Source organism: Salvelinus alpinus, chromosome 26 (genome assembly GCF_045679555.1).
Source record: "Salvelinus alpinus chromosome 26, SLU_Salpinus.1, whole genome shotgun sequence".
NCBI lineage: Eukaryota > Metazoa > Chordata > Actinopteri > Salmoniformes > Salmonidae > Salvelinus > Salvelinus alpinus.
Genome location: NC_092111.1, coordinates 44,785,776 through 44,810,268, shown reverse-complemented (window position 1 = coordinate 44,810,268; position 24,493 = coordinate 44,785,776). Strand labels below are relative to the sequence as shown.

The window sequence follows — 24,493 nt, the reverse complement described above, 5'->3', positions numbered from 1 at the left end:
TAAAGCCCTGATGTGGTATCTCTCTCTCCACTACTAAAGCCCTGATGTGGTATCTCTCTCTACACTACTAAAGCCCTGTGGATGTATCTCTCTCTCCACTACTAAAGCCCTGATGTGGTATCTCTCTCTACACTAGTAAAGCCCTGATGTGGTATCTCTCTCCACTACTAAAGCCATGTGGTGGTATCTCTCTCTACACTAGTAAAGCCCTGATGTGGTATCTCTCTCCACTACTAAAGCCCTGATGTGGTATCTCTCTCTACACTAGTAAAGCCCTGATGTGGTATCTCTCTCCACTACTAAAGCCATGTGGTGGTATCTCTCTCTCCACTACTAAAGCCCTGTGGTGTTATCTCTCTCTCCACTACTAAAGCCCTGTGGTGGTATCTCTCTCTCCACTACTAAAGCCCTGTGGTGGTATCTCTCTCTCCACTACTAAAGCCCTGATGTGGTATCTCTCTCTCCACTACTAAAGCCATGTGGTGGTATCTCTCTTTCCACTACTAAAGCCCTGATGTGGTATCTCTCTCTCCACTACTAAAGCCCTGATGTGGTATCTCTCTCTACACTACTAAAGCCCTGTGGTTGTATCTCTCTCTCCACTACTAAAGCCCTGATGTGGTATCTCTCTCTACACTAGTAAAGCCCTGATGTGGTATCTCTCTCCACTACTAAAGCCATGTGGTGGTATCTCTCTCTTCACTACTAAAGCCCTGTGGTGGTATCTCTCTCTCCACTACTAAAGCCACGTGGTGGTATCTCTCTCTCCACTACTAAAGCCCTGTGGTGGTATCTCTCTCTCCACTACTAAAGCCCTGTGGTGGCATCTCTCTCTCCACTACTAAAGCCCTGTGGTGGCATCTCTCTCTCCACTACTAAAGCCCTGTGGTGGCATCTCTCTCTCCACTACTAAAGCCCTGATGTGGTATCTCTCTCTCCACTACTAAAGCCCTGTGGTGGTATCTCTCTCTCCACTACTAAAGCCCTGTGGTGGCATCTCTCTCTCCACTACTAAAGCCCTGATGTGGTATCTCTCTCTCCACTACTAAAGCCCTGTGGTGGTATCTCTCTCTCCACTACTAAAGCCCTGTGGTGGTATCTCTCTTTCCACTACTAAAGCCCTGTGGTGGTATCTCTCTCTCCACTACTAAAGCCCTGATGTGGTATCTCTCTCTCCACTACTAAAGCCCTGTGGTGGTATCTCTCTCTCCACTACTAAAGCCCTGTGGTGGTATCTCTCTCTCCACTACTAAAGCCCTGTGGTGGCATCTCTCTCTCCACTACTAAAGCCCTGATGTGGTATCTCTCTCTCCACTACTAAAGCCCTGTGGTGGTATCTCTCTCTCCACTACTAAAGCCCTGTGGTGGCATCTCTCTCTCCACTACTAAAGCCCTGATGTGGTATCTCTCTCTCCACTACTAAAGCCCTGTGGTGGTATCTCTCTCTCCACTACTAAAGCCCAACCTGAGATAACTAACGGATTGTTTCAACTCAGAAGTGCCTCAAAAAAGAGGAATGTGATTGACAGGTACAGATCCATTAACAGTTGAGTCTCAGTGTAGATGAAGTGGACTTTGATGAAGTGTTTGAAAAAGGCCGGATGTGTTTGACAAGGTACATTTTTTTGTGGTGAAACGAAATGCTCGTTAGTGTAGAAGTTTGTATAGCACCGGAAGTAATTAAGTTAACTTTACATTTAGTTCCAGGATCATCCTTAAATAACCTAAAATCCTAACTTTACCCATTAAGCCGGTGCAAAATGGATCTGTTTCTAGGAGCTATATTCATCCTACTCTGAATGGTGCTAGTGTTGGTGAGCTGTCAGCTCTTTTGCCAACTACTGCTGAGCAGCACTCCGTCTCACCTCGCTGATTATGTGCTAGGTTCATTATCATGCTGTGAACATCTGGTCCTCCTCCTCAGGGTTGGGTTTACGTAGGGATCACCCCAGCCAGAGGCCTGTTGTGCTAGGCTTCTACCCAGCCGATGCAGGCCGCACTCGGCCAAGGCATCTCCTTCTTGAGCGTTCTCTGGCCAATGTAACCTCTTCTCCATACAACGCAACCCTTATCCAGCCTTTTTTTAGGCCAATGCAACCCCTTCTCTGGAGCAGTCGGGTCACCCAATTACTTTGCGATTTCTTCCATCCGTCCAACCAACCAAGGAAGGCATCCAACTCTTTCCCTTGTGTTCCTAGGCCAAGGAAGCATCTTCTCCAGGGCCAAACACCTCCATAGCAAGCCCCTTCTCCCATCTGTCCCTGTAGCTAAGGCAGTCTCATATCCATAGCCAGCCCCCTCTCCCATCTGTCCCTGTAGCTAAGGCAGTCTCATATCCATAGCAAGCCCCCTCTCCCATCTGTCCCTGTAGCTAAGGCAGTCTCATATCCATAGCCAGCCCCCTCTCCCATCTGTCTCTGTAGCTAAGGCAGTCTCATATCCATAGCAAGCCCCCTCTCCCATCTGTCCCTGTAGCTAAGGCAGTTTCATATCCATAGCCAGCCCCCTCTCCCATCTGTCCCTGTAGCTAAGGCAGTCTCATATCCATAGCAAGCCCCCTCTCCCATCTGTCCCTGTAGCTAAGGCAGTCTCATATCCATAGCAAGCCCCCTCTCCCATCTGTCCCTGTAGCTAAGGCAGTCTCATATCCATAGCAAGCCCCCTCTCCCATCTGTCCCTGTAGCTAAGGCAGTCTCATATCCATAGCAAGCCCCCTCTCCCATCTGTCCCTGTAGCTAAGGCAGTCTCATATCCATAGCCAGCCCCCTCTCCCATCTGTCCCTGTAGCTAAGGCAGTCTCATATCCATAGCCAGCCCCCTCTCCCATCTGTCCCTGTAGCTAAGGCAGTCTCATATCCATAGCAAGCCCCCTCTCCCATCTGTTCCTGTAGCTAAGGCAGTCTCATATCCATAGCCAGCCCCCTCTCCCATCTGTCCCTGTAGCTAAGGCAGTCTCATATCCATAGCAAGCCCCCTCTCCCATCTGTCCCTAGTAGCTAAGGCAGTCTCATATCCATAGCCAGCCCCCTCTCCCATCTGTCCCTGTAGCTAAGGCAGTCTCATATCCATAGCCAGCCCCCTCTCCCATCTGTCCCTGTAGCTAAGGCAGTCTCATATCCATAGCAAGCCCCCTCTCCCATCTGTCCCTGTAGCTAAGGCAGTCTCATATCCATAGCCAGCCCCCTCTCCCATCTGTCCCTGTAGCTAAGGCAGTCTCATATCCATAGCAAGCCCCCTCTCCCATCTGTCCCTGTAGCTAAGGCAGTTTCATATCCATAGCCAGCCCCCTCTCCCATCTGTCCCTGTAGCTAAGGCAGTCTCATATCCATAGCAAGCCCCCTCTCCCATCTGTCCCTGTAGCTAAGGCAGTCTCATATCCATAGCCAGCCCCCTCTCCCATCTGTCCCTGTAGCTAAGGCAGTCTCATATCCATAGCAAGCCCCCTCTCCCATCTGTCCCTGTAGCTAAGGCAGTCTCATATCCATAGCAAGCCCCCTCTCCCATCTGTCCCTGTAGCTAAGGCAGTCTCATATCCATAGCCAGCCCCCTCTCCCATCTGTCCCTGTAGCTAAGGCAGTTTCATATCCATAGCCAGCCCCCTCTCCCATCTGTCCCTGTAGCTAAGGCAGTCTCATATCCATAGCAAGCCACCTCTCCCATCTGTCCCTGTAGCTAAGGCAGTCTCATATCCATAGCCAGCCCCCTCTCCCATCTGTCCCTGTAGCTAAGGCAGTCTCATATCCATAGCAAGCCCCCTCTCCCATCTGTCCCTGTAGCTAAGGCAGTCTCATATCCATAGCCAGCCCCCTCTCCCATCTGTCCCTGTAGCTAAGGCAGTCTCATATCCATAGCAAGCCCCCTCTCCCATCTGTCCCTGTAGCTAAGGCAGTTTCATATCCATAGCCAGCCCCCTCTCCCATCTGTCCCTGTAGCTAAGGCAGTCTCATATCCATAGCAAGCCCCCTCTCCCATCTGTCCCTGTAGCTAAGGCAGTCTCATATCCATAGCAAGCCCCCTCTCCCATCTGTCCCTGTAGCTAAGGCAGTCTCATATCCATAGCCAGCCCCCTCTCCCATCTGTCCCTGTAGCTAAGGCAGTCTCATATCCATAGCAAGCCCCCTCTCCCATCTGTCCCTGTAGCTAAGGCAGTCTCATATCCATAGCCAGCCCCCTCTCCCATCTGTCCCTGTAGCTCAGGCAGTCTCATATCCATAGCCAGCCCCCTCTCCCATCTGTCCCTGTAGCTAAGGCAGTCTCATATCCATAGCCAGCCCCCTCTCCCATCTGTCCCTGTAGCTAAGGCAGTCTCATATCCATAGCAAGCCCCCTCTCCCATCTGTCCCTGTAGCTAAGGCAGTCTCATATCCATAGCCAGCCCCCTCTCCCATCTGTCCCTGTAGCTAAGGCAGTCTCATATCCATAGCCAGCCCCCTCTCCCATCTGTCCCTGTAGCTAAGGCAGTCTCATATCCATAGCAAGCCCCCTCTCCCATCTGTCCCTGTAGCTAAGGCAGTCTCATATCCATAGCCAGCCCCCTCTCCCATCTGTCCCTGTAGCTAAGGCAGTCTCATAGCCATAGCAAGCCCCCTCTCCCATCTGTCCCTGTAGCTAAGGCAGTCTCATATCCATAGCAAGCCCCCTCTCCCATCTGTCCCTGTAGCTGAGGCAGTCTCATATCCATAGCCAGCCCCCTCTCCCATCTGTCCCTGTAGCTAAGGCAGTCTCATATCCATAGCAAGCCCCCTCTCCCATCTGTCCCTGTAGCTAAGGCAGTTTCATATCCATAGCCAGCCCCCTCTCCCATCTGTCCCTGTAGCTAAGGCAGTCTCATATCCATAGCAAGCCCCCTCTCCCATCTGTCCCTGTAGCTAAGGCAGTCTCATATCCATAGCAAGCCCCCTCTCCCATCTGTCCCTGTAGCTAAGGCAGTCTCATATCCATAGCAAGCCCCCTCTCCCATCTGTCCCTGTAGCTAAGGTAGTCTCATATCCATAGCCAGCCCCCTCTCCCATCTGTCCCTGTAGCTAAGGCAGTCTCATATCCATAGCCAGCCCCCTCTCCCATCTGTCCCTGTAGCTAAGGCAGTCTCATAGCCATAGCAAGCCCCCTCTCCCATCTGTCCCTGTAGCTAAGGCAGTCTCATAGCCATAGCAAGCCCCCTCTCCCATCTGTCCCTGTAGCTAAGGCAGTCTCATATCCATAGCCAGCCCCCTCTCCCATCTGTCCCTGTAGCTAAGGCAGTCTCATAGCCATAGCCAGCCCCCTCTCCCATCTGTCCCTGTAGCTAAGGCAGTCTCATATCCATAGCCAGCCCCCTCTCCCATCTGTCCCTGTAGCTAAGGCAGTCTCATAGCCATAGTCATTCTCTCTAGGACTTCCTTATATCCAAAGAAATCCCTTTTGTAGCCAATGTAACTATTAAGGATCAATCCCTTTAGCCAGAACAGTCCAAACCCTAAACCCCATCTCTAAATCACTTCCTTAGCTAGCCAATCCAGGTCACCCTCCCATTCTTCCACTGCCCACACTGCCCACACCCCATCCTCCTCTCCTAGTCTTTCCCCCGGCCAGAGCTCCCCTTCCTGCCAACATCACCACTTTCTTCAGCAACATCTCCCCCTTGCTAACGCAACCCCTTCTTGAGCTTTCTCTGGTCAACATCCCCCCTTGCACCAAAACGCCAACGCCTCAGAAGATGCAGGATAGTAAAAAGCTTTGGAGCACCAAAAAGGTGAACTTGGCGCCATCATTTATTGAATCAGATGGCTCCTTCATCACAAAACACACTGATATTACCAACTATTGATTTGTTTCATTGGTAAGATAGGGATGACATGCCAGCAACACATGCTGATACTACACATCCAAGTATAACTGACCAAATTAAGAAAGACAAGCGTTGTAATTTAGAATTCTGTAAAGTAAGTGCGAAAGAGGTGCAAAAACATATTGTTGTCTGTCAACAATGACAAGCCACCGGGGTCTGACAACATGGATGGAACATTACTGAGGATAATAGCAGACGATGTTGCCACTCCTATCTGCCATATAAAAAAAAATGTGTTTGACCAAATACAATGAATAAAGGAATTAACAATCTATTTTCAGTACTCTTATAGGGAAAGGTTTTCAACATGTTTGTTTGGCACTTACAGAAATGACTGATGATTTTGAGAGAAATTGAGAGAAATTGATAATAAAAAGATTGTGGGAGGCTGTTTTGTTTGACTTTATCGATCATAATCTGTTTATGGAAAAACGTATGTGTTATGGCTTCACCCCCTGCTATAATGTGGATAAAGAGTTAACAGAACACAGAGGGTGTTCTTAATGGAAGCCTCTCCAACATAATCCAGGTAGAATCAGGAATTCCCCAGGGCAGCTGTCTAGGCACCTTAAAAAAAAAATCTTTACTAATGACATGCCACAGTCTCTGAGTAAAGCCAGAGTGTCTGTGTATGAGGACGACTACTTGTCAGCTACTACAGCTACTGAAATGACTGCAACACTTAACAAAGAGCTGCAGTCAGTTTCAGAATGAGTGGAAATAAATTAGTCCTGAATATAAAAAAAATGATACAATTTGGGACTAATCATTCACTAAATCCTAAACCTCATCTAAAGTGGAAATTGAGCAAGTTGAGGTGACTAAACTGCTTGGAGTAGCCCTGGATTGTAAACTGTCATGGTCAAACCATATTGATGCAACAGTAGCTAAGATGGGGAGAAGTCTGTCCATAATAAAGCGATGCTCTGCAATATCAACAAAGCAGGTCCTACAGGCCCTAGTTTTGTCGCAACTTACCTACTGTACAGTCGTGTGGTCAGGTGTCACAAAGAGGGATTTAGGAAAATTACAATAGGCTTAGAGCAGAGCAGCACGGCTGGACCTTAAACGTAGAAGGAAAACTAACATTAATAATACGCATGTCAATCTCTTCAGGCTCAAAGTGGAGTAGAGATTGACTTCATCACTACTTGAGTTTGTGAGAAGTATTGACTTGTTGAAAGCACCAAGCTGTCGGTTTAAACTACTAGCACTAAGCTCAGACACACATACATACCCCACAAGACATGCCACCAGAGGTCTTTTCACGGTCCCCAAGTCCAGAACAGAATATGGGAGGCACACAGTACTACATAGAGCCATGAATACATTGAACTCCACATCAAGTTACTCATTAGCGCAGTAATATCCTCCCACTGCCAGTCTCCATGGCCAGCATTTCAGAAGTATGGTTGTTAAATACAGTGTATTTGTGTTGATTGTTCTGGTCCGTTCTCCCAGTCTCCATGCCCAGGGATTCAGTGGTAGTGCTGGCCGCACCAGTAGTCTGACCCACCCTGGGACCCAGTTCAGCACCAAGGACCGAGACAACGACCGCTGCTCCTGCAAGTGTGCCCAGATGGCTTCTGGAGGTACAGGCTCTGAGGCCCTCTTCTTCTTTCATTAACCAGTTGTTTTACGCTAGTCAAGAACGTACCAGATAAAGCATGTCATGACAGGCCTGATAGAAACAGAACATTTTTGTCGGTAAAACAATCCAAATGACAACGAAACTAAAGGAGCTTGACAAGGTGTTGATATTTTTCTTTGTTGGTAAAATTAATTAAGCGAGAAATGTTGGTGGAAACGCTTTCACGTGGAAATGTTGATATAATAACCATCATATGGAAGAAAACTTGGAATCACGTAATGACGTGTTGTGTGGTCCTCCAACTCAGGAAAACCATGCAGTTTGTTAGGCTACAGATGAAAAAGATGATGATGAACATAACTGCTGTTGAACGAGCCTGGTGATGATCTTAATGCTGCTTTATAATAAATATCCAGGCTCTTATTCTGGTGACATGATGATCGATGCAGCGTAGTAGATACCTCTCCCCTCTCCTCTAGGTTGGTGGTTTGAGGCGTGTGGTCTCTCTGCTCTCTCTCTCTCTTCCTGACGCCTGACCTCTCCCCTCTCCTCTAGGTTGGTGGTTTGAGGCGTGTGGTCCATCTGCTCTCTCTCTCTCTTCCTGACCCCAGACCTCTCCCCTCTCCTCTAGGTTGGTGGTTTGAGGCGTGTGGTCCCTCTGCTCTCTCTCTCTCTTCCTGACGCCTGAACTCTCCCCTCTCCTCTAGGTTGGTGGTTTGAGGCGTGTGGTCCCTCTGCTCTCTCTCTCTCTTCCTGACCTCTCCCCTCTCCCCTCTCCACTAGGTTGGTGGTTTGAGGCGTGTGGTCCCTCTGCTCTCTCTCTCTCTTCCTGACCCCTGACCTCTCCCCTCTCCTCTAGGTTGGTGGTTTGAGGCGTGTGGTCCCTCTGCTCTCTCTCTCTCTTCCTGACCCCAGACCTCTCCCCTCTCCTCTAGGTTGGTGGTTTGAGGCGTGTGGTCCCTCTGCTCTCTCTCTCTCTTCCTGACCCCTGAACTCTCCCCTCTCCTCTAGGTTGGTGGTTTGAGGCGTGTGGTCCCTCTGCTCTCTCTCTCTCTTCCTGACCTCTCCCCTCTCCCCTCTCCACTAGGTTGGTGGTTTGAGGCGTGTGGTCCCTCTGCTCTCTCTCTCTCTCTTCCTGACCCCTGACCTCTCCCCTCTCCTCTAGGTTGGTGGTTTGAGGCGTGTGGTCCCTCTGCTCTCTCTCTCTCTTCCTGACGCCTGAACTCTCCCCTCTCCTCTAGGTTGGTGGTTTGAGGCGTGTGGTCCCTCTGCTCTCTCTCTCTCTTCCTGACCTCTCCCCTCTCCCCTCTCCACTAGGTTGGTGGTTTGAGGCGTGTGGTCCCTCTGCTCTCTCTCTCTCTTCCTGACCCCTGACCTCTCCCCTCTCCTCTAGGTTGGTGGTTTGAGGCGTGTGGTCCCTCTGCTCTCTCTCTCTCTTCCTGACCCCAGACCTCTCCCCTCTCCTCTAGGTTGGTGGTTTGAGGCGTGTGGTCCCTCTGCTCTCTCTCTCTCTTCCTGACCCCTGAACTCTCCCCTCTCCTCTAGGTTGGTGGTTTGAGGCGTGTGGTCCCTCTGCTCTCTCTCTCTCTTCCTGACCTCTCCCCTCTCCCCTCTCCACTAGGTTGGTGGTTTGAGGCGTGTGGTCCCTCTGCTCTCTCTCTCTCTCTTCCTGACCCCTGACCTCTCCCCTCTCCTCTAGGTTGGTGGTTTGAGGCGTGTGGTCCCTCTGCTCTCTCTCTCTCTTCCTGACCCCTGACCTCTCCCCTCTCCTCTAGGTTGGTGGTTTGAGGCGTGTGGTCCCTCTGCTCTCTCTCTCTCTTCCTGACCCCAGACCTCTCCCCTCTCCTCTAGGTTGGTGGTTTGAGGCGTGTGGTCCCTCTGCTCTCTCTCTCTCTTCCTGACCCCTGAACTCTCCCCTCTCCTCTAGGTTGGTGGTTTGAGGCGTGTGGTCCCTCTGCTCTCTCTCTCTCTTCCTGACCTCTCCCCTCTCCCCTCTCCACTAGGTTGGTGGTTTGAGGCGTGTGGTCCCTCTGCTCTCTCTCTCTCTCTTCCTGACCCCTGACCTCTCCCCTCTCCTCTAGGTTGGTGGTTTGAGGCGTGTGGTCCCTCTGCTCTCTCTCTCTCTTCCTGACCCCTGACCTCTCCCCTCTCCTCTAGGTTGGTGGTTTGAGGCGTGTGGTCCCTCTGCTCTCTCTCTCTCTTCCTGACCTCTCCCCTCTCCTCTAGGTTGGTGGTTTGAGGCGTGTGGTCCCTCCAACCTGAACGGTATCTACTACGCTGGCGTCTCCAACGTGGTTCGCTACAACGGCATCAAGTGGTACTACTGGAAGGGACCGAGCCTCATGACTACCGTGACGACCATGATGGTTCGACCCGCAGGCTTCTGAGGCATAACGGCTGCTACCATGACGACCATGATGGTTCGACCCGCAGGCTTCTGAGGCATAACGCCGGCGATCGCCGATTACGTCAGCGGGAAGCGACTGATGACATCACCCTGACTGACTAAATTACTGACTGATGAGCGATTCTCGAATAATGACGTTTGACAGAAATATGGAATATGATATTTGAGTGGAGATTTTTTAGACGTTTTTTTTCTGAAATGTTTCCCGCTGAAGTGGCGCAGTGGCTCACACCGTAAATGTGTGTTTTATAATGTGATTGTACATATATTGTGGATGCATAATGGTATTGTCACGCCCTGATTTTAGTTATATTTGCTTTCTTTATTATTTGGTTAGGTCAGGGTGTGACAAGGGTGGTTTGTTTAGTTTTTGTATTGTCCAGGGGTTGTCTTGTCTAGGGTTTTGGTTATCTATGGGGTTTTTGTCTTGTCTAGGGTTTTGGTTATCTATGGGGTTTTTGTCTTGTCTAGGGTTTTGGTTATCTATGGGGTTTTTGTCTTGTCTAGGGTTTTGGTTATCTATGGGGTTTTTGTCTTGTCTAGGGTTTTGGTTATCTATGGGGTTTTACATTGTCTAGGGGTATGTAGGTTTATGGTGGCCTGAATGGGTTCCCAATCAGAGACAGCTGTTTATCGTTGTCTCTGATTGGGGAGCCTATTTAGGTTGCCATTTTCCATGTTGGTTTTATGGGTAGTTGTCCATGTTTAGTTGCCTGTGAGCACTACGTTGGCGTCACGTGTCGGTTGGTTGTTTATTGTTTTGTTGGCGACATCGTTAAATAAACAAGTATGTACGCTCAAAACGTTGCTCCTTGGTCCTTTAAACGGCCGTGACAGGTATAGTATGGCTTACTGCTACTCCCCTTTCACTTTGGTTGTCCAGAAAACTTTAACAGTAATTCTTCCTGACTTTTTCCCTCTATGCCATTCAGAGATGCTTGTAAATCCCTTTTTTTAAGGAGAGAATTATCCTCATAAAAGTGCATGATAAATAAACACAGGTGTTTCTACAAGCATATTTACTTTCCCAACTGTATATTTGTGATAAAAGGAGAAGTAAAATCATTATTTTACAGAAAAAAGGGAAAAAGATACCAATAAATGTAGTTGTCTTTGGCTCCAACTACGTCACCGTCTCCAAGGCGTCAACATGGACGTTTGACCAGGGTACTACAGAGGTCAGAACAGACCCCTTCTCTAAGGGTACTACAGTACTCCCCTTCACTCTCCTCTCCTCTGCTCCCTCCCCTCCTCCCCTCCTCTTTCCTCCCCTCCTCTCTCCTCTCTCCTCCCCTCCTCCCCTCCTCTCTCCTCTCCTCCCCTCCTCTCTCCTCTCCTTCCCTCCTCTCTCCTCCCTTCCCCTCCAGTCTCCTCTCCTTCCCTCCTCTCTCTTCTCCTCCCCTCCTCTCTCCTCTCCTCCCCTCCAGTCTCCTCTCCTTCCCTCCTCTCTACTCTCCTCCCCTCCAGTCTCCTCTCCCTCCTCTCCTCTCCTCCCCTCCAGTCTCCTCTCCTTCCCTCCTCTCTCCTCCCCTTCCCTCCTCTCACCTCTCCTCTCATTCCCTCCTCTCTCCTCTTCTTCCCTCCTCTCTCCGCCCCTTTCTCCTCTCCTCTCCTTCCCTCCTGTCTCCTCTCCTCTCTTCCCCTCCAGTCTCCTCTCTTCCCCTCCAGTCCCCTCTCCTTCCCTCCTCTCTCCTCTCCTCCCTCCCTCCTCTCCTCCCCTCCTCCCTCCTCTCTCCTCTCCTCCCCTCCAGTCTCCTCTCCTCCCCTCCCCTCCAGTCTCCCCTCCCCTCCCCTCCCCTCCCCTCCCCTCCTCTCTCCTCTCTCTCCTCTAGGTAACAGCGTTCAATGTTGCCCCTAGAGGCTGGTTTCCACGTAATCTCCCGACGTCCTGAGTCATGGATGGACGTCGAATACTGGCTTGTATCACGGGGGACCTGGCTGTTATGAATGTGTTTCTATCAGCCAAATTCTCTTTTTATTCCTTCAGTTCCAGTGGCATCGTCTCCCAGGAGAGACATCTACATCACAGTCATATATATATGGCTGTAGTGCAATAAGGCACATTAAGACATAGTGCATGGTGGAGATGGTGAACACACACACACAGGCACACCACACACACACACACACACACACACACACACACACACACACACACACACACACACACACACACACACACACACACACACACACACACACACACACACACACACACACACACACACACACACACACACACACACACACACACACACACACACACACACACACACACACACACACACACACACACACACTTGCATGCGTAGTGCCTAAATGCTTAACACGTTTACTGCAGCCTCCACGGACTGGATGAGATATGGATCACATCACAGGGTGTGTGTGTGTGTTTATGAGTGTCTCTCTGTGTGTGTTGTGTGTATAACAAGCCGTTCTGAACAGAACAGAAAGCGGGCCGGACCAGGGAGGGAGGGAGAATGAACGTGGGGGGGTTGGACAGATGGAGGAAGAGAGACCAGCAGCTAGTACCTCTGATCTATAGGAGGTAAGAGGTACAGTATCTCTGATCTATAGGGGGTAAGAGGTACAGTATCTCTGATCTATAGGAGGTAAGAGGTACAGTATCTCTGATCTATAGGAGGTAAGAGGTACAGTATCTCTGATCTATAGGAGGTAAGAGGTACAGTATCTCTGATCTATAGGAGGTAAGAGGTACAGTATCTCTGATCTATAGGAGGTAAGAGGTACAGTATCTCTGATCTATAGGGGTAAGAGGTACAATATCTCTGATCTATAGGAGGTAAGAGGTACAGTATCTCTGATCTATAGGAGGTAAGAGGTACAGTATCTCTGATCTATAGGGGGTAAGAGGTACATTATCTCTGATCTATAGGAGGTAAGAGGTACAGTATCTCTGATCTATAGGAGGTAAGAGATACAGTACCTCTGATCTATAGAAGGTAAGAGGTACAGTATCTCTGATCTATAGGAGGTAAGAGGTACATTATCTCTGATCTATAGGAGGTAAGAGGTACAGTATCTCTGATCTATAGGAGGTAAGAGGTACAGTATCTCTGATCTATAGGGGGTAAGAGGTACAGTTTCTCTGATCTATAGGAGGTAAGAGGTACAGTATCTCTGATCTATAGGAGGTAAGAGGTACATTATCCCTGATTTATAGGGGGTAAGAGGTACAGTATCTCTGATCTATAGGGGTTAAAGGTACAGTACCTCTGATCTATAGGGGGTAATAGGTACAGTATCTCTGATCTATAGGAGGTAAGAGGTACATTATCCCTGATCTATAGGGGGTAAGAGGTACAGTACCTCTGATCTATAGGGGGTAAGAGGTACAGTATCTCTGATCTATAGGGGGTAAGAGGTACAGTATCTCTGATCTATAGGGGTTAAAGGTACAGTACCTCTGATCTATAGGGGGTAATAGGTACAGTATCTCTGATCTATAGGAGGTAAGAGGTACATTATCCCTGATCTATAGGGGGTAATAGGTACAGTATCCCTGATCTATAGGGGGTAATAGGTACAGTATCTCTGATCTATAGGAGGTAAGAGGTACAGTACCTCTGATCTATAGGGGTAAGAGGTTTAGGTTTGAGGTTTTATTTGGGATGGAGCCTCTCATATTGTCTGTATCATTTGTCACCAGAGTGATGATCGTCTTATGGAACTTAATGAGACAGTTAGATAATACTCTCCTCGGCCACCAGGGGGCACTCTGACCACATTCTAGAGACTTTCTTTCTGTACCTTTTAGTTCTTTAGTCGTTCTTCTGAGGTATTTAGACCTGAAGGGGTTGGCTGCTCTCTCTCTCTCTACCTCTACCTCTACCTCTCTCTCTCTCTCTCTCTCTCTCACAGACAGACAGACAGACCAAATAACCCTGTATGGTATTAACGTTGTATGGTATTATCCCTGCATGGTACTAACCCTGTGTGGTAATAACCCTGAGTGGTAATAACCCTGTGTGGTAATAACCCTGCGTGGTAATAACCCTGCGTGGTATTAACCCTGTGTGGTAATAACCCTGAGTGGTAATAACCCTGAGTGGTATTAACCCTGTGTGGTATTAACCTTGTATGGTAATAACCCTGTGTGGTATTAACCCTGAGTGGTAATAACCCTGTGTGGTAATAACCCTGCGTGGTAATAACCCTGCGTGGTATTAACCCTGTGTGGTAATAACCCTGAGTGGTAATAACCCTGAGTGGTATTAACCCTGTGTGGTATTAACCTTGTATGGTAATAACCCTGTGTGGTATTAACCCTGAGTGGAAATAACCCTGTGTGGTAATAACCCTGTGTGGTAATAACCCTGTGTGGTAATAACCCTGCGTGGTAATAACCCTGAGTGGTAATAACCCTGAGTGGTAATAACCCTGCGTGGTAATAACCCTGTGTGGTATTAACCCTGCATGGTAATAACCCTGAGTGGTAATAACCCTGAGTGGTAATAACCCTGAGTGGTAATAACCCTGTGTGGTAATAACCCTGTGTGGTAATAACCCTGCATGGTAATAACCCTGAGTGGTAATAACCCTGAGTGGTAATAACCCTGAGTGGTAATAACCCTGAGTGGTAATAACCCTGTGTGGTATTAACCCTGAGTGGTAATAACCCTGAGTGGTAATAACCCTGAGTGGTAATAACCCTGTGTGGTAATAACCCTGCGTGGTAATAACCCTGCGTGGTAATAACCCTGAGTGGTAATAACCCTGAGTGGTAATAACCCTGAGTGGTAATAACCCTGTGTGGTATTAACCCTGTGTGGTAATAACCCTGAGTGGTAATAACCCTGAGTGGTAATAACCCTGTGTGGTAATAACCCTGCGTGGTAATAACCCTGCGTGGTAATAACCCTGAGTGGTAATAACCCTGAGTGGTAATAACCCTGTGTGGTAATAACCCTGTGTGGTAATAACCCTGTGTGGTAATAACCCTGCGTGGTAATAACCCTGCGTGGTAATAACCCTGAGTGGTAATAACCCTGAGTGGTAATAACCCTGAGTGGTAATAACCCTGTGTGGTATTAACCCTGTGTGGTAATAACCCTGAGTGGTAATAACCCTGTGTGGTATTAACCCTGTGTGGTAATAACCCTGAGTGGTAATAACCCTGAGTGGTAATAACCCTGCGTGGTATTAACCCTGTGTGGTATTAACCCTGCATGGTAATAACCCTGAGTGGTAATAACCCTGAGTGGTATTAACCCTGCCTGGTAATAACCCTGAGTGGTAATAACCCTGTGTGGTAATAACCCTGTGTGGTAATAACCCTGAGTGGTAATAACCCTGAGTGGTAATAACCCTGAGTGGTAATAACCCTGTATGGTAATAACCCTGTATGGTAATAACCCTGTGTGGTAATAACCCTGTGTGGTAATAACCCTGCGTGGTAATAACCCTGAGTGGTAATAACCCTGCGTGGTAATAACCCTGCGTGGTAATAACCCTGAGCGGTAATAACCCTGAGTGGTAATAACCCTGAGTGGTAATAACCCTGAGTGGTAATAACCCTGCGTGGTAATAACCCTGCGTGGTAATAACCCTGCGTGGTAATAACCCTGAGTGGTAATAACCCTGAGTGGTAATAACCCTGCGTGGTAATAACCCTGAGTGGTAATAACCCTGCGTGGTAATAACCCTGAGTGGTAATAACCCTGAGTGGTAATAACCCTGAGTGGTAATAACCCTGTGTGGTAATAACCCTGCGTGGTAAATACCCTGCGTGGTAATAACCCTGTGTGGTAATAACCCTGCGTGGTAATAACCCTGAGTGGTAATAACCCTGCGTGGTAATAACCCTGCATGGGCCTGCTGAGCTGAACCCTAGGCCAGGTCTCAGACAAGGTTACTAATCTAGTATCTAATCTAGCCAGCATGGTTCACCTGCCAGTCAAGCCCAGCTCTGCCTCTGTCTCTTCAGTACCTGGCACAGGAACCCCAACCAGGTGTCTCTCCTCTGGCTGGACAGTTAGAAGGAAGTCCAGCTCTGTCTCTTCAGTACCTGGCACAGGAAACCCAACCAGGTGTCTCTCCTCTGGCTGGACAGTTAGAAGGAAGTCCAGCTCTGTCTCTTCAGTACCTGGCACAGGAAACCCAACCAGGTCTCTCTCCTCTGGCTGGACAGTTAGAAGGAAGTCCAGCTCTGTCTCTTCAGTACCTGGCACAGGAAACCCAACCAGGTCTCTCTCCTCTGGCTGGACAGTTAGAAGGAAGTCCAGCTCTGTCTCTTCAGTACCTGGCAGAGGAAACCCAACCAGGTCTCTCTCCTCTGACTGGACAGTTAGAAGGAAGTCCAGCTCTGTCTCTTCAGTACCTGGCAGAGGAAACCCAACCAGGTCTCTCTCCTCTGGCTGGACAGTTAGAAGGAAGTCCAGCTCTGTCTCTTCAGTACCTGGCACAGGAAACCCAACCAGGTCTCTCTCCTCTGGCTGGACAGTTAGAAGGAAGTCCAGATCTGTCTCTTCAGTACCTGGCAGAGGAAACCCAACCAGGTCTCTCTCCTCTGGCTGGACAGTTAGAAGGAAGTCCAGCTCTGTCTCTTCAGTACCTGGCACAGCAAACCCAACCAGGTCTCTCCTCTGGCTGGACAGTTAGAAGGAGGCCAAACGCCAAGAGCTCAGCAATTACAACTCTAATTTGATTGGATTAGAAATTAGTACTCAGTTTGAGTGAGAGCATGACAGACACTTACTGCTGTAGGGACAGACAGGTGTAGACAGACACTTACTGCTGTAGGGACAGACAGGTACAGACAGGTACAGACATACAGGTACAGACATACAGGTACAGACAGACAGGTACAGACAGACAGGTACAGCCAGACAGGTAGACAGACAGGTGCAGACAGACACGTACAGACAGACAGGTACAGACAGACAGGTACAGGCAGACAGGTGCAGACAGACAGGTACAGACAGACAGGTACAGACAGACAGGTGCAGACAGACAGGTACAGACAGACACTGCTGTACAGACAGACAGGTGCACACAGACAGGTACAGACCGACAGGTACAGACAGACACTGCTGTACAGACAGACAGGTACAGATAGGTACAGACAGGCACTGCTGTACAGACAGACAGGTACAGACAGGTACAGACAGACAGGTACAGACAGGCACTGCTGTACAGACAGACAGGTACAGACAGACACTGCTGTACAGACAGACAGGTACAGATAGGTACAGATAGGCACTGCTGTACAGACAGACAGGTACAGACAGACAGGTACAGACAGGCACTGCTGTACAGACAGACAGGTACAGACAGACAGATACAGACAGGTACAGACAGGCACTGCTGTACAGACAGACAGGTACATACAGGTACAGACAGACAGGTACAGACAGACACTGCTGTACAGACAGACAGGTACAGACAGGTACAGACAGACCGGTACAGACAGACAGGTACAGACAGACAGGTACAGACAGACAGGTACAGACAGACACGTAGACAGACAGGTGCAGACAGACACGTACAGACAGACAGGTACAGACAGACAGACAGGTACAGACAGACAGGTGCAGACAGACAGGTACAGACAGACCGGTACAGACAGACAGGTGCAGACAGACAGGTACAGACAGACACTGCTGTACAGACAGACAGGTGCACACAGACAGGTACAGACCGACAGGTACAGACAGACACTGCTGTACAGACAGACAGGTACAGATAGGTACAGACAGGCACTGCTGTACAGACAGACAGGTACAGACAGACAGGTACAGACAGGCACTGCTGTACAGACAGACAGGTACAGACAGACACTGCTGTACAGACAGACAGGTACAGATAGGTACAGACAGGCACTGCTGTACAGACAGACAGGTACAGACAGGTACAGACAGACAGGTACAGACAGGCACTGCTGTACAGACAGACAGGTACAGACAGACAGGTACAGACAGACAGGTACAGACAGGCACTGCTGTACAGACAGACAGGTACAGACAGACAGATACAGACAGGTACAGACAGGCACTGCTGTACAGACAGACAGGTACATACAGGTACAGACAGACAGGTACAGACAGACACTGCTGTACAGACAGACAGGTACAGACAGACAGGTACAGGCAGACAGGTACAGACAGACACTGCTGTACAGACAGACAGGTACAGACAGACACTGCTGTACAGACAGACAGGTACAGACAGGTACAGACAGACACTGCTGTACAGACAGACAGGTACAGACAGGTACAGACAGACACTGCTGTACAGACAGACAGGTACAGACAGGTACAGACAGACACTGCTGTACAGACAGACAGGTACAGACAGACAGGTCCAGACTCCATTAGATTGGTGTTCTCTCTCTAAACACAGTTAACCCTTTCCTTTCTTAAATATATATTTTCGTCTCATATGAACAAGTGACGTGTTTGATTCATCTCTCCGAGAATCTAACGGTCCTAATTCCATTACGCTCAGCACACAAAGCCTCCGCTCTTCATGGGAAAATGTGTTTCAAACGGCACCCTATGGATCTTGGTCAAAAGTAATCAACTATGTAGGCAATGAGAATGCCATCTGGGATGAACAGATTGTGAAATCACAGGGAAGAGTTAATTGAAGGATAATATCAGGTTTGACATTTGGATGTGAGAGTTCAAGCAGACGTTCATGAAGCGCAGAAGGAACGCTGAGGGAGATCCTCTCTGTGGGTTTCTGTATCCTGAGGGAGATCCTATCTGTGGGTTTCTGTATCCTGAGGGAGATCCTATCTGTGGGTTTCTGTATCCTGAGGGAGATCCTATCTGTGGGTTTCTGTATCCTGAGGGAGATCCTATCTGTGGGTTTCGGTATCCTGAGGGAGATCCTATCTGTGGGTTTCTGTATCCTGAGGGAGATCCTATCTGTGGGTTTCTGTATCCTGAGGGAGATCCTATCTGTGGGTTTCTGTATCCTGAGGGAGATCCTATCTGTGGGTTTCTGTATCCTGAGGGAGATCCTATCTGTGGGTTTCGGTATCCTGAGGGAGATCCTATCTGTGGGTTTCTGTATCCTGAGGGAGATCCTATCTGTGGGTTTCTGTATCCTGAGGGAGATCCTATCTGTGGGTTTCTGTATCCTGAGGGAGATCCTATCTATGGGTTTCTGTATCCTGAGGGAGATCTAATCTGTGGGTTTCTGTATCCTGAGGGAGATCCTATCTGTGGGTTTCTGTATCCTGAGGGAGATCCTATCTGTGGGTTTCTGTATCCTGAGGGAGATCCTATCTGTTGGTTTCTGAATCCTGAGGGAGATCCTATCTGTTGGTTTCTGAATCCTGAGGGAGATCCTATCTGTGGGTTTCTGTATCCTGAGGGAGATCCTATCTGTGGGTTTCTGTATCCTGAGGGAGATCCTATCTGTGGGTTTCTGTATCCTGAGGGAGATCCTATCTGTGGGTTTCTGTATCCTGAGGGAGATCCTATCTGTGGGTTTCTGTATCCTGAGGGAGATCCTATCTGTGGGTTTCTGAATCCTGAGGGAGATCCTATCTGTGGGTTTCTGAATCCTGAGGGAGATCCTATCTGTGGGTTTCTGTATCCTGAGGGAGATCCTATCTGTGGGTTTCTGTATCCTGAGGGAGATTATATCTGTGGGTTCTCTATTCTGAGGGAGATTATATCTGTGGGTTCTGTATTCTGTGATGACTTTGAGTTCAACAATTCTAGACCTTTCTTTTTGGCATGTAGCTGGACTTGATTTAAATAGGTTTAAATAGTCTTCCAATGTTTCTTTCCATTGCTCCCTCTATCTTCGGGGTCCTGTTCATATCTCTCTCTTTCATTCTCTTTCCATCCTATTATCTGTCCCTCTAACCTTCATCCACACTCACACAGTTCTTTACAATGTCTGTAATCAATAATTGATAAAGAAAATCTTCTCACTGTTGAAAGAGAATGAGGAGAAAAAGAGAGGACCAAAAGACAGAGGAGAGAAAGACAGAGGAACTAAAGACAGAGGAGAGAATGACAGAGGACATAAAGACAGAGGAACTAAAGACAGAGGAGAGAATGACAGAGGACCTAAAGACAGAGGAACAAAAGACAGAGGACCTAAAGACAGAGGAACTAAGACAGAGGACATAAAGACAGCGGCACTAAGACAGAGGACATAAAGACAGAGCAACTAAAGACAGAGGAGAGAAAGGCAGAGGAGAGAAAGACAGAGGAACTAAAGACAGATGAACTAAAGACAGAGGAGAGAAAGACAGAGGAGAGAAAGACAGAGGAACTAAGACAGAGGACATAAAGACAGAGAAACTAAAGACAGAGGCACTAAAGACAGAGGAGAGAAAGACAGAGGAGAGAAAGACAGAGGAACTAAGGCAGAGGACATAAAGACAGAGAAACTAAAGACAGAGGCACTAAAGACAGAGGAACTAACGACAGAGAAACTAACGACAGAGAAACTAAAGACAGAGGAGAGAAAGACAGAGGAGAGAAAGACAGAGGAACTAAAGACAGAGGACCTAAAGACAGAGGAACTAAAGACAGAGGAGAGAAAGACAGAGGAGAGAAAGACAGAGGAGAGAAAGACAGAGGAGAGAAAGACAGAGGAGAGAAAGACAGAGGAACTAAGACAGAGGACCTAAAGACAGAGGAGAGAAAGACAGAGGAGAGAAAGACAGAGGAACTAAGACAGAGGACATAAAGACAGAGAAACTAAAGACAGAGGCACTAAAGACAGAGGAACTAACGACAGAGAAACTAAAGACAGAGGAGAGAAAGACAGAGGAGAGAAAGACAGAGGAACTAAAGACAGAGGACCTAAAGACAGAGGAACTAAAGACAGAGGACCTAAAGACAGATGAGAGAAAGACAGAGGCCCTAAAGACAGAGGACCTAAAGACAGAGGCCCTAAAGACAGAGGCCCTAAAGACAGAGGCCCTAAAGACAGAGGCCCTAAAGACAGAGGCCCTAAAGACAGAGGAACTAAAGACAGAGGAACTAAAGACAGAGGAACTAAAGACAGAGGCACTAAAGACAGAGGAACTAACGACAGAGAAACTAAAGACAGAGGAGAGAAAGACAGAGGAGAGAAAGACAGAGGACCTAAAGACAGAGGCCCTAAAGACAGAGGCCCTAAAGACAGAGGCCCTAAAGACAGAGGCCCTAAAGACAGAGGCCCTAAAGACAGAGGAACTAAAGACAGAGGAACTAAAGACAGAGGAACTAAAGACAGAGGCCCTAAAGACAGAGGCCCTAAAGACAGAGGCCCTAAAGACAGAGGCCCTAAAGACAGAGGAAATAAAGACAGAGGCCCTAAAGACAGAGGAACTAAAGACAGAGGCCCTAAAGACAGAGGCCCTAAAGACAGATGAGAGAAAGACAGATGAGAGAAAGACAGAGGACCTAAAGACAGAGGACCTAAAGACAGAGGAACTAAATACAGAGGCCCTAAAGACAGAGGCCCTAAAGACAGAGGCCCTAAAGACAGAGGACCTAAAGACAGATGAGAGAAAGACAGAGGCCCTAAAGACAGAGGAACTAAAGACAGAGGCCCTAAAGACAGAGGCCCTAAAGACAGAGGCCCTAAAGACAGAGGCCCTAAAGACAGAGGCCCTAAAGACAGAGGAACTAAAGACAGAGGCCCTAAAGACAGAGAAACTAAAGACAGAGGACATAAAGACAGAGGAACTAAAGACAGAGGCCCTAAATACAGAGGACATGAAGACAGAGGACATAAAGACAGAAGAGCGAAAGACAGAGGAGAGAAAGACAGAGGACCTAAAGATAGAGGCCCTAAAGACAGAGGAAATAAAGACAGAGGAACTAAAGACAGAGGACATAAAGACAGAGGAACTAAAGACAGAGGAACTAAAGAAAGAGGAACTAAAGACAGAGGAGAGAAAGACAGAGGAGAGAAAGACAGAGGACATAAAGACAGAAGAGTGAAAGACAGAGGAGAGAAAGACAGAGGACCTAAAGACAGAAAACCTAAAGACAGAAAACCTAAAGACAGAGGACCTAAAGACAGAGGACCTAAAGACAGAGGCCCTAAAGACAGAGGCCCTAAAGACAGAGGCCCTAAAGACAGAGGCCCTAAAGACAGAGGTCCTATAGACAGAGTACCTAAAGACAGAGGCCCTAAAGACAGAGGTCTTAAAGACAGAGGACCAAAAGACAGAGGACCTAAAGACAGAGGCCCTAAAGACAGAGGAACTAAAGACAGAGGACCTAAAGACAGAGGAACTAAAGACAGAGGCCCTAAATACAGAGGAGAGAAAGACAGAGGACATAAAGACAGAAGAGTGAAAGACAGAGGAGAGAAAGACAGAGGACCTAAAGACAGAAAACCTAAAGACAGAAAACCTAAAGACAGAGGACCTAAAGACAGAGGAACTAAAGACAGATGAGAGAAAGACAGAGAACCTAAAGACAGAGGAACTAAAGACAGAGGCCCTAAAGACAGAGGCCCTAAAGACAGAGGACCTAAAGACAGAGGACCTAAAGACAGAGGACCTATAGACAGAGGACCTAAAGACAGAGGACCTAAAGACAGAGGCCCTAAAGACAGAGGTCTTAAAGACAGATGACCTAAAGACAGAGGCCTTAAAGACAGAGGACCTAAAGACAGAGGCCCTAAAGACAGAGGCCCTAAAGACAGAGGTCTTAAAGACAGAGGACCTAAAGACAGATGACCTATAGACAGAGGAGAGAAAGACAGAGGACCTAAAGACAGAGGACCTAAAGACAGAGGAACTAAAGACAAAGGAACTAAAGACAGAGGACATAGAGACAGAGGACATAGAGACAGAGGACATAGAGACAGAGGCCCTAAAGACAGAGGACCTAAAGACAGAGGCCCTAAAGACAGAGAAACTAAAGACAGAAGACCTAAAGACAGAGGCCCTAAAGACAGAGGCCCTAAAGATAGAGGAACTAAAGACAGAGGAGACAAAGACAGATGAGACAAAGACAACCATTTTGTCCTGCACAATAAATTCCACTCCAAGAAATGTCAGTATCAAATAAACATGTTCTCCATAACAAAAATACAAATCTATGATTGGAAACAGTGGGTGAGAACTAATCTTCTGGAGACCTTCAAATGTTCAGGAAATTTTTCCTGGACAGATTTGCCTGGTAGCTAGCAGATTTAGCCTTACGCAGCAGGGGATCAGGGTCGACTTCTCTGTGGCAAACAGTTTCTCTGGCAATCATTGACACCTTCTTGGTTACGAGGGCACTCAGCATGTCGGTACTGAGGGAGGCTCTGTACTTTTTGTTCTTGGAAACGAGAAATGAATATTCGTTCGCAGTCTGCATTGCTGTGGAATTTGACCAATATCCCCAGCATCACAGCTGAAAGGTGGGAGTAGATCAGGCTGCCCCCCCCCCATCAGGCTGCCCCCTTTTCACTGTGCCAATTTCTCTCCAGGCCTGATCCGTGCGCATGTTGACCAGACTCTGCTCAAAGGTTGTTGCCTGAAAAGAGTCTAAATTTATCCTCCACCAGATTAACAGAGGCTCCCTCGGGAACAACGCAGGGAAAGAGTGCCAAGAAAAAGTTGAGGGATGAGACGTTGGCAGTCTGCCTGTTGGCAATGTCAGCGACCACTGCATGCTGAAGGAGCACATCTCCAAATGGACATTTCAGCAACATGTAGTCTACTGCAGAAGAAAATACGTTTCTGACATCTGCAAAGGTCTTCAGATCCAGCTTGCCTTGGCTTCCTATGTCGGTGCGAGTGTCCTGGCCAATGTACAGCTCCTTCCTATGTCGGTGCGAGTGTCCTGGCCAACGTACAGCTCCTTCCTATGTCGGTGCGAGTGTCCTGGCCAACGTACAGCTCCTTCCTATGTCGGTGCGAGTGTCCTGGCCAACGTACAGCTCCTTCCTATGTCGATGCGAGTGTCCTGGCCAACGTACAGCTCCTTCCTATGTCGGTGCGAGTGTCCTGGCCAACGTACAGCTCCTTCCTATGTCGATGCGAGTGTCCTGGCCAACGTACAGCTCCTTCCTATGTCGGTGCGAGTGTCCTGGCCAACGTACAGCTCCTTCCTATGTCGGTGCGAGTGTCCTGGCCAACGTACAGCTCCTTCCTATGTCGATGCGAGTGTCCTGGCCAACGTACAGCTCCTTCCTATGTCGGTGCGAGTGTCCTGGCCAACGTACAGCTCCTTCCTATGTCGATGCGAGTGTCCTGGCCAACGTACAGCTCCTTCCTATGTCGGTGCGAGTGTCCTGGCCAACGTACAGCTCCTTCCTATGTCGATGCGAGTGTCCTGGCCAACGTACAGCTCCTTCCTATGTCGGTGCGAGTGTCCTGGCCAACGTACAGCTCCTTCCTATGTCGGTGCGAGTGTCCTGGCCAACGTACAGCTCCTTCCTATGTCGGTGCGAGTGTCCTGGCCAACGTACAGCTCCTTCCTATGTCGGTGCGAGTGTCCTGGCCAACGTACAGCTCCTTCCTATGTCGATGCGAGTGTCCTGACCAACGGACAGCTCCTCGCCAGGAAGCCGGTTTTGTCTCTCCAGGTAGAGTGTAGGCTTGACACCACTACTCGTTTCTGTCCTCATGGTAGTGACAGTGTCTGGCTTGCAGAAGGACACATTAGTTGCTGCAGTTGCATCTCTAAAGTTGACAGTAACATTTGAATGCAAGGCTCCTCTCATTGTAGAATCAGATTTCCAACAT

General features: G+C 48.5%; 1 protein-coding gene across 1 annotated transcript in view; it reads left to right on the top strand.

The window, feature by feature from the left end:
* LOC139555344 (angiopoietin-2-like) overlaps positions 1-10,828 on the top strand; it is a 133,909-nt gene extending 123,081 nt beyond the window's left edge. The window contains exons 9-10 of the mRNA XM_071369059.1: positions 7,289-7,419; positions 9,645-10,828. Coding sequence (XP_071225160.1) covers positions 7,289-7,419; positions 9,645-9,805 — 292 coding nt within the window. The 3' untranslated portion in view covers positions 9,806-10,828. The remainder of the gene's footprint in view (positions 1-7,288; positions 7,420-9,644) is intronic.
* The last annotated feature ends 13,665 nt before the right edge of the window (positions 10,829-24,493 follow it).